Source organism: Eurosta solidaginis, chromosome 3 (genome assembly GCF_040869045.1).
Source record: "Eurosta solidaginis isolate ZX-2024a chromosome 3, ASM4086904v1, whole genome shotgun sequence".
Taxonomy (NCBI): Eukaryota; Metazoa; Arthropoda; class Insecta; order Diptera; family Tephritidae; genus Eurosta; species Eurosta solidaginis.
The window spans coordinates 112893205-112910637 of record NC_090321.1 but is presented as its reverse complement, the minus strand read 5'-3'; the positions used below and the strand labels follow the sequence as shown (position 1 = coordinate 112910637).

The 17433-nt window shown below is 36.0% G+C and overlaps 1 protein-coding gene across 11 annotated transcripts in view; it reads right to left on the bottom strand.

The window, feature by feature from the left end:
* Obsc (Obscurin) overlaps positions 1-17433 on the bottom strand; it is a 2548720-nt gene that overhangs the window by 1863389 nt on the left and 667898 nt on the right. For 7 of the 11 annotated variants that reach the window (XM_067772951.1, XM_067772955.1, XM_067772952.1 and 4 more), the window contains one exon: positions 8198-9200. In XM_067772951.1, coding sequence (XP_067629052.1) covers positions 8198-9200 — 1003 coding nt within the window. Of the gene's footprint in view, positions 1-7363; positions 7959-8197; positions 9201-17433 lie in introns of those variants that run through there. The other 4 variants (XM_067772960.1, XM_067772961.1, XM_067772962.1 and 1 more) reach the window with 3 other exon arrangements.

Here is a 17433-nt window from a genome sequence, read left to right as displayed (position 1 = left end):
TGGGTTTTTTGATGGAACTGTACCTGTTGGTAACAGTGAGTAAGCCAATGAAATATTTTGCCTTTTAGGCTTTTTGATTTGGGTTATATACCCAGGGTCCGGATCTTTAGATCGGAGGGGTATATAAATTTTGGGATTTTAGATTTGGGGTCCGTACGTTAGACGGAGGGAATATATATGGGAATATATTGGGTAACGAGAGTACTTACTCAGACATTTTTATATGTGCTGTGTGTGACTTGTTGGTTTTGTGTTGTCCTTTAACGTTGGTTGTAATGTGCTCCTCGTTGATATGCTGTGTTGTAATGTTGTACCTCCTTTATGTTGTGTGTCTTTTGTGTAATGGTGTAATTGTAATATATGTCTTTCTTTCTTAATTAAGTTTTAACAAAAAAAATTTTTTCCAAAATGTATTTTTTCTTTTTCCAAAACCTTTTTCCTTCTGTATATTTTAATGAAATTTTTGTTGCACTAAGCACTTTTGTATTTTTTCTTTTGTTTTGCGGGCAAAATTATTTAAAAAATTCCCACTTTCTTTTTTCGTTATTTTCCAAAAAAAACTCTTTTTTCCAAATAATTATATTTTTCTTTTCCTTAAAAATTTTTTTGTTGGTTTTTTTTTTTTTTTTGACCAAAAGTTTTCCAGCACTTTATTCTTTAGTTTTTCTCCGTTGTTTTCTCCAAATTTTGGGTTTTGTTTTAAATAAAATTAAAATTAAAATTAAAATTTACCCTTTTTTGCTCGTATTTCAGATTTTGTAAACTTTTATGTTGTATTTGTATGTAAAATTTTTTCTTTATGTTTTATTAAATTTTTTGATTTCTCAATTTTTTTTTTTTTTCACACACCTTAATGCATGTTAATATTATGTGCACTATTGTTCAATTTTTTTCTCAAATAAAATTTTTTGTTAAGCACTTTTATAGTTTTGTGGCCGTACCGAACCGCGTTTTTATGTAAAAATTGGTTTTGTTTTTCTTGTTTTTATTATATTTGTGTTTTTTTTTCTCACTTTTTGCTTTTTTCTTCTTTTGCCGCTGGTTACCTTTTTAGCACCAAAGGACCATTTATAAAATAATTCTACTGCACTACACTTTAGGTATGCTATATATATTTGTGGCTATCGTTTATCACTCACAATTCACCTTGAGTTATTATAATTTATAATAAAATAAAAAATGAATTTAAAATTTTAAATAAACTGCGCTACGGCGGGCGGGAGAAAAAAAACGAATGCGATGCGGGCACGATTAATGCGTGTGGGCGATTCGGTAGTTTAATGACAACTGATTTGTGAGTGAGCGCGCTGGTGGTTGGCAAGCCACAGCTGAGCTGCACTGCCTGCGCTTGGCTGCACTGGCCGGGTGTTGCCAGATGGAGGGGGCGGACTTAGTCCGAAAATTGGATCATGTCTTCAACAATAACAAAAGTAAAAATTTAATAATATTTCAATAAATATTTAATATAATTAATTTAATTAAGTTACTGTTATAGGCGTAGGTAAAATTGGTACTGAGGTCAAATGCTTCTTTTGATACCTCCTTCTAAATATTTGGAAGTGTTTTCACACCTTGTGGCTTCATATATATTGTAGGCTCTCAAATAAAAAGTAGCGATCTCTGACAACATTTTTGGCTGATTTTACGTGCTGAAATTTTAAAAATTTTGTAGCTAGATTTAACTATTTACTTCAACGTTTAGCTACTATGTTTAGCTTTTTTCGATACAGCTATTTAAGCTAAAATATTTTTGTTTTATTATTGATATTATAAATCCCCAGTTCTCTCACAGAATTCATTCACTTTACCTAGTTCGTAATTTTTCAGCGTAAAATAATTGTAAAATATGATCTAAAAAGATTTGAAATGTTTAATAGCTTTAAAAGCAATGATCTGAGTCCAGAAGCTTATTTTAACGACCAAACTGAAAAACCCTATCAAAAACCAGGACCTATGTTATAAAATAACTCCGTCCTCTTGGCAAATACGAGAAGCTTTATAGGACTTAAGCCACTTGCTGGCTTCTAGATCTAACAGCTGTATCACTCCTAATAGCTGGAGTCTTAGCTTTGCAAACGCAGTGCACGAGCACAAAACGTGCTCCATCGTTTCCTTCTCCAACCCGTACCGCTATCACTGACCAAGCCTAATTAAAAGGCATGTGACGCCAGAAGGCAGTGTCCAGTAAAATACCAGTCATGAGTCTACAGTCCTCTCTTTTTAATGATAGAAGCAACTTTATTAGTATAAGGTTGTAAGACCTACACATAATCTTCGACATTTTACAACCCCGCGCTTGAACCCACGACTTTCCCACGTGATCGATATTGCGCACCTCTCGCCTTTTCTTAATCTCGCCCAATTTAATTGGGACATCTACGGAGCAAGCTTCAAGGGGTGCGCCCTATTTAGCTAGTTCATCTGCTTTTCCATTCCCATCTATTTCCATGTACCCTGGGACCCAATATAGATGTATGCTTCTCCCTGTCCCAATCCTTTCCAGAGACTGCTTACACTCTAACACACTTTTAGATGCTGTGCTATGCGAGATTATTGCCTTAATTGCTGCTTGACTGTCAATATAAAAGTTAACACGGCTGCAGTTTAGGCTATTCTCTTCCAGTGTTTCTACTACTTTGGTTACGGCTACTACCTCCGCTTGGAAAACGCTACAGTGATCTGGCAGCTTGCAGGATCTGCTTATTTGCGGATCAACACAGTATACTGCAAACCCTACTCATTTCACCACTTTGGAACAATCTGTGTACACATGTGTCTCATCGACCGCCATTTGAGCTCCCTTGCGCCAACCATCCACCTCTATTGTGGCTTTAAAAGCCCCCTCGAAGCGAAGATAAGAAACCATGTAGCCTGTTCGTCCTGTAATTGATGACTATATACTACTATGGCCTTATGCTCTGCGCTCAAACTGCCCCAAGGCACTGAGCCTCGTTGCAGTTTTTAACGTTATGTTCTTTGCTACCAGGTCTACAGGTGGAATGTGCAGAATGGCATACAGCGCAGCCGTCGGAGTTGTTTTCAGGGCTCCCGTAATGGTTAGCATTGGTAACCTGCATACCCCCTCTAATTTTATGAGGTAGGTTCTAAAGATATACGCCGCCGATAAACGCCATTCGGCGCGTTACTATATTTTCTACTCTTTTAAGACTGTCTAGGCCATTTATTGCTCATCTCGAAAATTGGTCCGATATGGTCGAGAGGGGTATAAGGGGATGCGCATCACTGCCAGTTATAAAAATCCAATTGCGAAATTTAACACTTTCTAACCGTTTAAAAGTTATTTGAAAAAACAGGTTATTTCAATGCCAGCTTAACACGGATTTCGTATCACCGAATTCACCAAGTTAAGCACTTAAAGAAAAGTTATGTAATAAATTTAAATGCTCACTTCGCATAATCTTTTCAAAAAATTAATAAAGTAAAATGAATTCAAATAAAATGTCCCAAGTCGAACATATTTTCAAATTGTCCTCAAGTTGTTAAAAAAGCAAGTTACCCGAAAAGGTGCCGATTGGCTGAAAGAATAAGCGAAATCAGTGATGACAAATCCTTTAGTAGGCTCCAGTGGTTTAAATTCTCCTTTGAAATGATTCTCAGCTCATACTTAAGTTGCATATACATATCTTCCACACGTATGAGAACGGCTTGAAAAATCACTTTATTTGCTTAACTGTAAAATAGCGTCTGATATCTTAATTTTGATTTTCACACTTCATCATTGAACACCCAAGTCTCCCGGTCTTCGTAGCTACACCTAGAGCTTTGAGGAAAGCGACGTCGACGAAGGTATGAGTTCGAAGCCGCAGTCCTATGGCATCTGTGCTGTCATATGGTATAAGGGCCAGCATGCGTGGTAGCGACTGGTGGTCGGGATTGCTACTGTTCGCACGTCGGGAATTGTAGCTCTTAAAAACAGCCGAAAAAACTGAAAGCGCCCTTTGGTGCGATCAATAATAAGCCAGCATTGATACTAATCGTTAAAACTGTGCCACGAGAGTCATGACTATTAGTAGATAACACAGGCCGACAAGAAATTTGACCATAAACCAGACCATACTTTCCTAAAGGTTTTCGATGTGCTAAATTCAAATCTGAATTCATATCTTAGCGAAAAAAAAAGATATTTGAGCAAACTCAACGCCATTCGTAAGAGAAATACTTCTTCTTTAAGATGCTATATGTGCTTTTTAAAACAGAAATCTGTCGTTTATATATAACGTCAAAAATAGGCAAAAACGGTGTTTTTTGCACATTTAGCTTAGGATATCTCAAAATCCTGACGTGATAGAGCAATTCTGGGTCCAGATTTGAATTCAGCGCATCGAAAACCTTTAGAAAAGTATGGTCTGGTTTATGGTCAAAAAAATCGGTCTCATTTTGTCGGCCTGTGTAATTGATAGCAACCGTAAGTCGCCTTTGTACATGACCAGCATGTAGCCACAAATGGTTTAAAGAAATCGTAGCGGGGACGGGTATTAGAGTTAAACGTCAGCAGTATGTTTCCATTTTCATTAGTTGTGGGCAATGTGATACTCTGAAGTCCAGCCATTCAATTCAGAGGTTTACGCAGATCACTTTGAGTAACCGGCGTAAACCTCTTGTAGGTTCTTTTTTGTGTGGCTTTCCACCAAACAAGAACTCCATAGTATAGAATAAGGTAAATACCTAATGATAAAGAGAGGGTGATAAACCTCACCCCAGCATTCTTTTACATGCATAAAGTGCCGTCATGGCCTTCTTCACCCTCTCCACCACGTTGAGCTTCCACGACAGCTTACTTTCTAGGATGATTCCTAGATATTCCATGCAAGGTTTCTCCTGTAGGAACCCTCCCAACTTATGCCTGGTCATAGGTCATTGTAAGGTAATCACCCTGCAATTTAACATGCAGCCGATCCATCTGGTTAAGGATGGATGTACTTTAATGTAATTAATACTATCCATGCCCGGCATTGTCTAAGAAGACTCCTACAGCATACTCCTTATATTCCAGGGCTTTCTCTATGTTTATTACCACCCTATGCAGTGCAATGATGTAAAGCTAATGGCCCTGTAGTCTTTGGGAGATATGTGACCGATTTTCCCCACCTTTTGTAGAAAAGCTATACGAGCAGTTCTCCAAAGTGCGGTACATGATTCAGTCTTGTGTTCCATCTTGGTATCATTCACCAAGCCCGGCACTACCCGCTCCGTGATCGAAGTGTCAGTGCTGTCTGCTGGCTTTTCTGAATGATCTCCCGATGGGAAATGTGTATCGAAAAGCACCTCAAGGGACTCCTGACTATTACGTGACCATTCCCCGTTTTATTTCTTTATTAGTCCCTGCACTATGTTTCCTCTTGCTAGAACTTTTTTCAACCTTGCTGTTTCGCTGGAGCACTCTGTGTCCGCACAGAAATTTTCCCATGATGTTCTATTCGCCCTCCAAATTTCACGCATCTATATCATAAATGGATCCTTGCTCTCGTCCCGACACCCTTTTTTTTAGAGGGTAAGCTTTGTTATCCGCAGACATAAGCGTCCTTGTTAGGAAATCATGGGACTCCTCCAGTTCCTGCACCACTTTGGGTCGTTCCAGTTTTGTTTCTACATTTCTTTGGAATTTCGTCCAGTTCCTTGACCTAGGGTTTCTAAACGTTCCTCCCTTCTCTACCCTATTTAGGGGGATGCTAAAGGTGACATAAGCATGGTCGGAGAAGGATGGTCTAGTAAGAACCTTCCAGTCATAGTCAGAGCTCAATATAATAACAAGATCATTGCTGTATGTTGGAACAATGTATATAGGGAAACTTACCTTGTTGGCTATCTGCAAATTGGTTTGCAGGATAAAACAAAATAGAGATTCGCCTCTCTCATTCGTATCTCTTCCTCCCACGCATTGTGTTGCACATTTGCAACCGCGCCTGTTACCAACCTCTCTTTGCGCCCTTTGTCCTATACTAGCCTGTTGCACTCTATCGGCAGCATATATGAACCCACGTGTTTCCTTACCATGTCTGCAGCTCGCACCCTTCTTTCCGTTCGTGCGTATTAAATGCCAAATCCGCGTTAGGTGGAGTTCGCTCGACGGCAGTTTACTGTGTTGGAGGTTTATCTGTAAGAATAGCAGCACCATTGGGCTGTTTGCTCTCCGCTGTCACCTTCGTCGTGACAGCTTCGTCCTATTCTTGCCCTTTTGGTTTGAGCCTTTCGAGGCCCTCTTCTGTCTCTCCCACTTCTTGCAAATTACAATTTTTATCCTCTGTACTTCTGTACAGTTAATGCTGTGCTGGGTGTACGTCAGTGCGACTCGCAGCACCATTAGGCAGATTCAAACACCTTCGTGGTGACGTCCGCGTCCCTTTTCTCGCATGTAAATTTTGCCTGTACCCCAGCACATTTTGCCAAAATTCGTGTACACTATATCCTCCGCCTGCTTGTTTATTTGGAAGATGTAGAACTGACCTTCCTCCGTAGGCCGAGATACAGTAAGTACCTTCCAGTCCTGTGTCGATATATGCGGATTCTGTTTCTGCAGAAGTCGCTGCGTATCCTCCGACTACATCACGCATGTTATGCATAGTTTAACTTTTGGTACCGTGGTGATTTGTGCCACAGTCAGTGACTGCTTTGCCACATCACTTATTTTTTCTCGGGAAAGGTCGGAGTTTAAGTGTTATCTCCCTCTGAGAAAGTCGTAGTTTTAGCGTTACCTCATCCTGGAACCTCCGATAAAGCCGGAGTTTTAGCGTTTCTCCCTTTAGCTTATCTGCTACTTCCGTGTCAGTTATAGCGAAACAGAGATAACTGGCGTGTTCCGGTCTCAGCAATAAAATCCACTCCAAATACTTTGGGAAGTTTTTCATACTTACTTTTGTACAAAACTCAGTAGCCATCATACACCATGTGGACCCAATTTGTAATAAAAATGTAGAAGCAGCAAACCACGAATAGGAAGAGAAAACCTGCTTAAATCTCTCCGGGGTATGCCGCGCCAACAATAATACCATTATCATTATTATCGTGATAATAACTGCGTCGTTCCATATCGGTCTATTACTAATTTTTCGAGCTTAAGATTTATATTGGAAAATATTAGATATTTCATCGAAAAGAAATTTAATATTTGGCGCAATTAAGTACTTTTGGTAGCGTAATATCTACTATCAAGGAGCGTTCGGACAATTTCACAAATTAGTATACACAAGAGAATGTGGTGCGAAGGAATTTTTTATAGAAACACGAATAAATTGGGTTAAATACAATAATACATACATATATACATATATTGACACATAAACTTGAGTATTTATTCCTCATAATGCATATTTACTTTTCTTCAACAAAAAATACTATAACTTACGTTCAGAGCGTTTTTGCGAATAATTAGAAGTATATCCAGGTATATAGTCATCCATATCTGTGCCTAAATCCTTGTGGTGCTCGTTAATATTTTCAATATGATCTTGGGATCGATTTTCAGTTAATGGAACTTCCACGATTTCGTAGATTGGTCTTTTATTTTTTAATGGGGGAGTAAATATATGTAAAAAATCACGAGCTTTAGCTTTTTTAACTGTATCTTCGGCGTATTTAGTAGAGTCAGTTGATTTTATGACAGCACTTTTAATATAACGTAATTTTTGCTTAGCGGTGTGAACAGAAGTGTCAAAGCTTTGTGAATCATATATGCCTTTAAGAAAGTTATCAGATTTTTGCTCTAAGCTTTCGTTATGAAGCACAAACTTTTTTACTCTATGAGGTAAAGGAGGAGGTGATGGTGGCCGCGTTTTAACCATTAGTATTTCTATAGTAGTTTCATAAGAAATGCGCGGAAGCGGTTGAAAGAAGCCAGGCATGCGGTGAATATTCGGCGGCAAAGGCGGAGGAGGATCAGAAGATCCACCTTCCTGATATGGCGTCTTAATGAGGTTTGTTAAAGTATTAGACCATTGCTGAAAGGAGGCACTATCCCTAATGTTAGTAATATTTTTATTTTGATTTAAAGCGTTACAGTGATCGGAAGTTTTCTTCTCATTATAAGTTAATTTTGAGGATTCATTATAAAAAGGAATATCATTCAAAGTAATTGGTTTATTTGCCTCTACTTTTATGGGTGGTTCATTTTCTTGTGATAAAGGTAATGGTTTAAATAAACGATTTGTAGAAATATTAATCTTTATGTCGTTGTCCTTACCAACAGATTCCTTTTTTTCGTTGGAGTTTATTTTGGTTTGAGTTGGCTCTGAACGAAATATTGCAAAATTATCAGGTATTATGTTTTCTAATTGTTCAATCGTGTCTAACTCTGTCCGAAAATTTCGATGAGCGCTCTTAGTACTACGTTCAACTTTTTTATCGGTTGAAATATTTGTATTATCTTGTAATTCAGACTTAAATGATGAAATTTCTTCATTCATCGGTTCTGATAACAATTCACTACTTTCAGTTAAAACATTGTCAGATTGAAAAACTGTATGAACATGTTCTTCCATTATCTTTCGTTCTGCATAATTTTCACTTTTAACTCTGAATATAAGTTTTTGTTCTTCAATATATCTTGCTTTCTCTTCTTCACTCAAATAATAATCTTGTGCCACATCAGAGGCCTTTATTCCAGAAAAGGGGTTATGTGCTTCAGCTTTTTGGGGTAAATGAAGGAGTAATTCACTTTCATTAATTACTTGAGTTGTATCTACTCGTATGTCATCGGTCAAATGCTCTTGCAACGTCGAATCATCATCTCTGCTAGAAATGATTTCTTGAACCCATTTTTCACGAATTTCCTTTTTGTGTGGCTTTAATGTAACTGGTAAGAACGGGTCAAATTTTCCTTTTATTTCTGTTATGTACAAATGATTTTCAGCTACGTTATTATCAATATTACAATCGGGTAGTTTTAAAACGTTTTGTAAAATAAAAACTGAGTTCTCTTCACTGATTTTCTTTACTTTAGTTACTAAAATTCTCGATTTAAATAGAAATAAATATCGCTCGTGTAACTTTTGATTTGAATCTTTAATAGTCCACCAGTCGTGTTTTAGTAATCGTCCAATTTTGTGAATGTTACCTTTATATCCCTCTATGCTAGATAAAAACTTATTATGCAGTGCTCTGTTAGGAACGCTAAGCATTAATTCCAAAGCCTTTTGTAAGTCTTTAGTACTTTCTGACACAGACTGTGAATATTTAATTAATTCCTGAAATTGAAAAAGTATTCTTATAGTAGATTTACTATTATATGGAAAAATAAATGTTACATGTATTATACGAGTACATACATACATACATATACTGTATAAACAACCGAGTACCGATTTCGTCTTTCACTACATATCTTTTTTTTTTTTTTTTTTTTGTCTTTTTCTTCTTTTCCACCAGACCAACGAAAATGTTTTGCTTTCGCCAGTCATGCCTGGCATTTTCGTATTTTCTACGCTGATTATCGCAGTTGGCAAAGTGGGCAGCCTTTTTTTATTTTCGACGATCTGGGTAGTATTTATATGATAGAATTTACTTTTGAAATTTATTTCCTTACTCTTTTATGTTTTGTATTTTTTATTCACACAGAAAATAGCATTCGTTTTGTGTAATCTTACAGTTTTCATGGGTCCACTTTAAATTTTTAACCTTGTACTATAAAAGATTTAAATATCTTATTGTACCATAACTAAATCGGAAAATATTAGTTATTTTTGGATTTTAAATAGGGGGACTCATTAAAGCATATAAATTTATAAGGTGTAAAATTATATCTATTTACACACGTTGTATTATGTATTGGGAAAAAATTTTTGATTGTTATACAAATTAAAAAATGGCAAAATTAAGTGAAAAATCAAAACTAAAACGTCTTTACTAAGATATTCTTGCAAATGACTTGATGATGTTGGAGAGTTCTTATGAAAATGACGGTTGTTATGTTTGGAAGGTTGCATTCTTTTGAGTTTACCGCGTGTCCACCAAGAAATGTGCCGTAAATTTGTACGAATTGCGTAATTGATTTTTCATACATATTTTAACAGTTCGTTTACGCACTACATAAATTTATAAGTTTACACGCTATATAAGGCATTTATAAGGTTAAATGAGTCCCTCTAATATCTTTGATTAAGACACTGTACACACATACATATGAACTAAAACAAAAATGTTTTAGTTTCAATTTATTAAATTTGTTTTGCACAAAGTATGACTCAAGTCTTTTAGTAATACATCTTCTTTTGATCCTTTGTAAAAAAATTTAGTATGTATACTAGACTGGGTCGATTTTTATGCATTTTTTTCATTTTCAAGGCTCCAAATCATTTATTATGTATTTTTTTTCGTGTCAATTGGTAAATGCACAATTCCTAAATGCAGTTTTTTGAAAAAAAAAATTTTTCTTTTATGGAGTTTTAGAAGAATTTTGGTCGAAAAATCGACTTTTTTTCGCAGGCTCAAAAATTATTTTTTTGGGTATGCATAGTGGAACTTTTTTTTCCTGAGCCCAACTCCTATCGAAAAATCGATGACGCGATATAGGTTAACTTTCGTCCATACAAATCGACCCAACCTAATGTATACTTATTTCAACTAAAAATTTGTACAAATGATACATTGAATATTTTATCTGTTTATATACCAAATCGATGTATTAAAGTAAAAGAAAGAAAATAATGAAGGAAAAAAGCTTTATAGGTCAGAGGCAATTAGGAACTGTAGTTTTAAAACATCTTGCTTGAGTATAAGAAGGAAAATTTTGGAACGATGAGATAAGGGCCGATTTCACCTTTAGTTGCAACTTAAGTTAGCCCAGATTTGAGGCTAAGCTTTTTTTCGGTTTCACCAACTTAGCTACTAAACTCATTTGACATACAAAAACCCTATCAGCTGTTTTATACATAGTAGTATTTTTGGCTACGTTTTTATTACACGCCACCCAGTGAATTTGGAATATTGTCAGTTACGGTTGTCAGTTGCTTATAATATCGGGGTTGCTATATTTGCATCAGCGACAATATTTATCACGAGAAAAACATAAAAATTATCAAAAAGATTCTAGAAAATAACAACTTTCCCATAAAGTTAACATCGAAAATAATTCGTGATTATTATTCCCGACCCAGTGATGTTGGTAATAAAGAGACTAGAGATGCCAAAATTTACAAGTCTGCAACGTATGTCCCGAAATTATCGGAGAGAATAAAATATTCAAACATATACGACAAAGAGAACGTGCGGTTAGCTTTCACATATGACAACACCCTACGGAAAATTTTTAGCAATCTTAAAGATAATATTTCAACACATGAAAAATCAAAGGCAGTTTACAGATTCCTTTCAATGGCGACGGGTCCCACGTATGCGAGAAAGTATATATGGGACTACAAAAACAAAATTAAAGACAAGGATATCCGCACATAGATCTAATATAAAATTAAGGAACAATTTTTCAGACAACAAAACGTCTTTACCATCCCACTGCCAAGAAACATGACATTATCCAGATTTTGACAATGTAACCATTTTAGAAGAAGAGAAAAATTATAACAAACGCTTCACATTAGAAATGCTTCATATAGTGGACACCCCTAATAATAAGAGGAAGAATTTCAAAACGGACATCGCGAATTGTTCTCACGTCTACAGCAACCCTATAAAATACAACAAAAGTTGTGATACATTTTCACAGACCCGCACAAACATAAAAAGTTTTCGTCTTCGTTTCACAACAACACTGTAATGCCAAATATATATGTATGTATCGATGTACTATTCGCCGTCTAATAATTGGTTGTTTTATAGTTTTTGTTTACAATTACGGTTTTTCATTTGTTTACTCTGTTTGTTTGGATTTTTAATCGCTGTTTCTTTTTATAATTATTATGTTAAATGTTAGTCTTGAAAGCGCATTTGAAGATGTAAGTGGTGTTGATGCATAAATGAATGTTTTTATTTTATAATTAAAATTACGTATTGTTTTTTGCAGTCAGTCCTGATGATATCTTCAGAGTGAAGTCGAAATATTGACAAATAATTAAAATAAAACAAATTAAATTAAAAAAATTAAAAGTGTTTTATTTAATCCGGCCTTTAGCTCAAAAATATAAAATAACAGTTTATACTGACGGCCAAAAAAGAAAATAAATCATAATGAAATAAGTATAAATGCTGCCATTTACTTCGACTCAAAATTTGTACTACAGAAATACTGTTGAAAGTCGAGAATAAGCCAGCTGACAGGTAGGCTAATTTGTGACTTATACTGTTTTCACACAGACGCAGAGTGTTTCGTGTAGAACAAGCTACCTGGACAAAATTATTTTATGAGATTTTCCGTTTCATGTGCAGTCATTTATTACAACTACGTAATTTTTTTCAGCCATATGTTCTTTTTTTTATTTTTTTTCCAAAATTTTACTTCATATGCATACATTTGCTTATTTCATATACAGTAACTCATGTGAATAAGTGACATAGATCCAAAAAAATTTAAAGGACTTAAGAATATTACTTTATTGTACTTAAATTGAATGGACTACAAATCTCAATACTCTAAAAAATTCTAAAAATTCGGAAAAAAATTAAAATTTTTTATGAAAATTCGTCGAATTTTTCAAACATTTTTAAATATAATTTAGTTTTTTTATAGATCGTGACAAATTTTCTTATGGGAAATAAGTTAAAATAAATTTGCGAAAGCGAAAATTGTAAGAATTGTCCAAAAAGGGGTGTCTACTTATTTATGTGAGTGACTGTACATATGTACATACATATTTTGTATTTATTTGAGTATTTATCCTGGCACTACAATTTTTACAAAATTATTTTATAGTACCAGTCAGGAATGTAAAAGTGAATTACAATAATAATAATAACAATGTAAATAATTTAATAAATTATGTGAAACCTACTTATTACAAAAACTTAAAAGTAAAGTATCATACAACGTAGAAAAGACAATAGATTTAAATTAAATAAAACCTGATCCAACAAAAAGTTATAGGGTAGGTTATCTTTTATAATTATGTTATTATTCGCTATCATCACTTTCATTCGATGAGTCACTTGTGGAATAGTCATGAGCATCAGCAACACTACTATGAAAGCTTGAAACAACTGGGGTATTTATTGACTCCTCAACATTATCGGGGGACAGTAAGTTTAAGACTTCTGAAGTCAGTCAATAGATAAAATTGCTGATTTTATATTATCAGTACTATTCACTAAGATTTTATGAACTGTAACAGGCATGTTAAACCGTGGATAGAGATATATGTATAGTTTTTTAGTCTCGACCGCAAATTTTTCAAATCTTTGGATATTTATATTGTACCCAGATGCTAATGCGCGAAGGAAAGTGTCCAATCTTTTGATGAGTTACATCCAATCCCGTAATCTCAGCACTAGCCTCAGAATTTTCGAAAAGCCTACGAGCAGTGTTGCCGTCATTGGTATTGCCGGAACCTGGTTTTGGTTTATCTACTATCAATCCAAGTACACTTTTAAATTTATTATGGATTTCGTTGGAACGTAGCTTTACACTCTCTTTATCTGCCTCATTCCTAAGCTGCCATTTTTTTTACTTCGAGGCGATAACTTATGTGAGGCAAGCATTCAAAACATCTTATCCATGCATGGAGAGTAGACAAACCAAAACCAAGATTATCTCGGTTAGGCGTAAAGTCCCGTAACTCATTATTCATATCTTTTGGAGTGGCACCACAAATATAACACTTTTGTGCGGAAGAAGTTTCAGTCAAAGCATTGCAAACTTTTCCGTCAATCATTGTTAGAAGCATATTGTGATTTACGGAAACTTCGTATTTTTCGAGCACGTATTTTGTTGGAAACAACGCATTTATCTCCTCTAAAACTTTGTTCGTTTCAAAAACAATAAAATCTTTTGTTTCTTTAGAAAAAATAAATTTAATTGGACGACAATACATGGTAGAAGAAGGTCGAGGATTCTGCCAAACAATGTTACGTTTTTCATCCTGTAATTGAAGAGGAACGAAAGAAAATATAAACAAAAACTCATCAGTGTCAGAACTGCATGTAAACTTTTGCTTATATGTGCTATGGCCAGAGCTTCCATCGCAACCCCACTTGCTGATTAAAGTATACGTCAAGTTTGTAGGTAATAAACTAACAAAAACTTCTTGATTTGCTAAAACTAAACGCTCAACAGTTTTATCTAATACGGACTGGACTTTAATTTCAGCACGTGTTTCACCCACATCAATTTCATTTGGATAGCATTCTGCCTTAGCTTTTCTTAGACTGTAAAATGATGGATAAACCTTATGGCCTGCCTTGATGCTCCACTTCCGAGTCGGTTTGTACCCATGAGTAGTCGACTTGCTTCTACATTGCTCAAGCATCTTGCATCTGGCTCACATGTCATCTTTTTGCCGGATATTTGAGTGGTTTCCTGTGATTTTTTTATAACGTTAGCAACATTTCTGTTGCCGGACATACGCATTGATACTTCTGCCGCATAAAGTAACTCACCAGGACTTCTAGATTGCAAGAGGTCATGCACTCGACGCCGTTTGGTTTTTTCACTGCAGCTAACAAAGTCCTTCTTTCGTCTTCCGGGGTTACCTGAAGAAGTGGTTGTTTGGTCTGACGGCAACTTTGAATCCACCGTTATTGTAAATGTTTGGACCCAAAAGCCACTTCGAGTTTTTATTCAAAAATCGCTCCTTATGTCTTCCAGAAGTGTTCCACTTTTGATCCAGCTTCGACGAATATGCCGATATTTTAAGTTTCAACTTTTTATCAAATATTCGGCTGCTTCGCTGAAATCGTACTTAAGTACAACAAAACTCAATATTTATATTTAAGAAAAACTCAATATTTCTTTATATCTGGTTTCCTTCGAATGTTGAACCCAAATGTCAAAAAACTCCGTTCTTGGTACGATTATAACTAAACTGCTTTGTGTTGTTGATTTTCCGACAGGGTGAATTGTTGATGATTGTTTTGCTGCCATCTTAAGTGTCGTTGATCGTTCTGATTTGTTATCAGTTGTGCAGTATTTATATTACATTCAGGAATTGGCGTAGATGCTACCAAATGGGTTTGTTTTGTGTAGCGTTCCTGTGTGGTTATACCTGCATTAGGATTGCTTTGTATGTACCTGTTTTTATGCCTTGGTGACTGGTGCGGTAGGTTGTGGCAGGTTGAAATCAGTGATCTTCGCCTTTTTGCTTTTGGTGTGCTCTTGTTGACCTTGCCCGTTTATTTTTGTGTGTTTTGTGACTACGTGTTTGTTCCCTGTACCTGGGAAATGGTTTTGCCGTTTGCAGATCAGCTTTAAAGGTTCAAATATCTCGTCGGAGCTGGTACGTACATACGTCCTATTTTATATGTAGAGATAACTAAATCTACAAAAAAAAAAAAATTTAAAATAGATGTGCAAAGAATTCGCAAGGTTTTTTTCTCTCGACTATTAGAGAACTACTAACTATAACATATGTAAAATTTAGCCCGGATGTCCGCGGATGTATGTAACTTTTTGTCCCTAAAGTTAAAAATATAGAGAAACAAGTAAGGAAGGTTAAGTTCGGGTGTAACCGAACATTACATACTCAGTTGAGAGCTATGGTGACAACATAAGGGAAAATAACCATGTAGGAAAATGAACCGAGGGAAACCCTGGAATGTGTTTGTATGACATGTGTATCAAATGAAAGTCATTAAAGAGTATTTTATGAGGGAGTGCGCCATAGTTCTATAGGTGGACGCCATTTAGGGATATAGCCATAAAGGTGGATCAGGGTTGACTCTAGAATGCGTTTGTACGATATGGGTATCAAATGAAAGGTATTAATGAGTATTTTAAAATGGCGTGGACCTAAGTTCTATAGATGGACGCCTTTTCGAGATATCGCCGTAAAGATGGACCAGGGGTGACTCTAGAATGCGTTTGCACAATATGGGCATCAAACGAAAGGTGTTAATGAGTATTTTAAAAGGGAGTGGGCCGTAGTTCTATAGGTGGACGCCGTTTCGAGATATCGTCATAAAGGTGGACCAGGGGTGACTCTAGAATGCGTTTGTATGATATGGGTATCAAATGAAAGGTGTTAATGAGTATTTTAAAAGGGAGTAATCCTTAGTTCCATAGGTGGACGCCGTTTCGAGATATCGCCATAAAGGTGGACCAGGGGTGACCCTAGAATTTGTTTGTACAATATGGGTATCAAAGGAAAGGTGTTAATGAGTATTTTAAAAGGGAGTGGGCCTTAGTTCTATAGGTGGATGCCGTTTCGAAATATCGCCATAAAAGTGGACCAGGGGTGACTCTAGAATGTGTTTGTACGATATGGATATCAAATTAAAGGTATTAATGAGGATTTTAAAAGGGAGTGGTGGTTGTTGTATAGGTGGTCGCCTTTTCGAAATATCGCCATAAAGGTGGACCAGGGGTGACTCTAGAATGCGTTTGTACGATATGGATATCAAATTAAAGGTATTAATGAGTATTTTAAAAGGGAGTAATCCTTAGTTCCATAGGTGGACGCCGTTTCGAGATATCGCCATAAAGGTGGACCAGGGGTGACCCTAGAATTTGTTTGTACAATATGGGTATCAAAAGAAAGGTGTTAATGAGTATTTTAAAAGGGAGTAATCCTTAGTTCCATAGGTGGACGCCGTTTCGAGATATCGCCATAAAGGTGGACCAGGGGTGACCCTAGAATTTGTTTGTACAATATGGGTATCAAAAGAAAGGTGTTAATGAGTATTTTAAAAGGGTGTGGGGCTTAGTTCTATAGGTGGACACCTTTTCGGAATATCGCCACAAAGGTGGACCAGGGGTGACTCTAGAATGTGTTTGTACGATATGGGTATCAAATTAAAGGTATTAATGAGGGTTTTTAAAGGGAGTGGTGGTTGTTGTATAGGTGGTCGCATTTTCGAGATATCGCCATAAAGGTGGACCAGGGGTGACCCTAGAATTTGTTTGTACAATATGGGCATCAAAAGAAAGGTGATAATGAGTATTTTAAAAGGGAGTATTCTTTAGTTCCATAGGTGGACGCCGTTTCGAGATATCGCCATAAAGGTGGAGCAGGGGTGACCCTAGAATTTGTTTGTACAATATGGGTATCAAAAGAAAGGTGTTAATGAGTATTTTAAAAGGGTGTAGGGCATAGTTCTATAGGTGGACGCCTTTTCGAGATATCGCCATAAAGGTGGACCAGGGGTGACTCTAGAATGAGTTTGTACGATATGGGTATCAAATAAAGGTATTAATGAGAGTTTTAAAAGGGAGTGGTGGTAGTTGTATATGTGAAGGCGTTTTCCAGATATCGACCAAAATGTGGACTAGGGTGACCCAGAACATTATCGGTTGGATACCGCTAATTTATTTATATATGTAATACCTGGCAAGATTTTAAGGGTGTTTTATTTCGCCCTGCAGAACTTTTTCATTTTCTT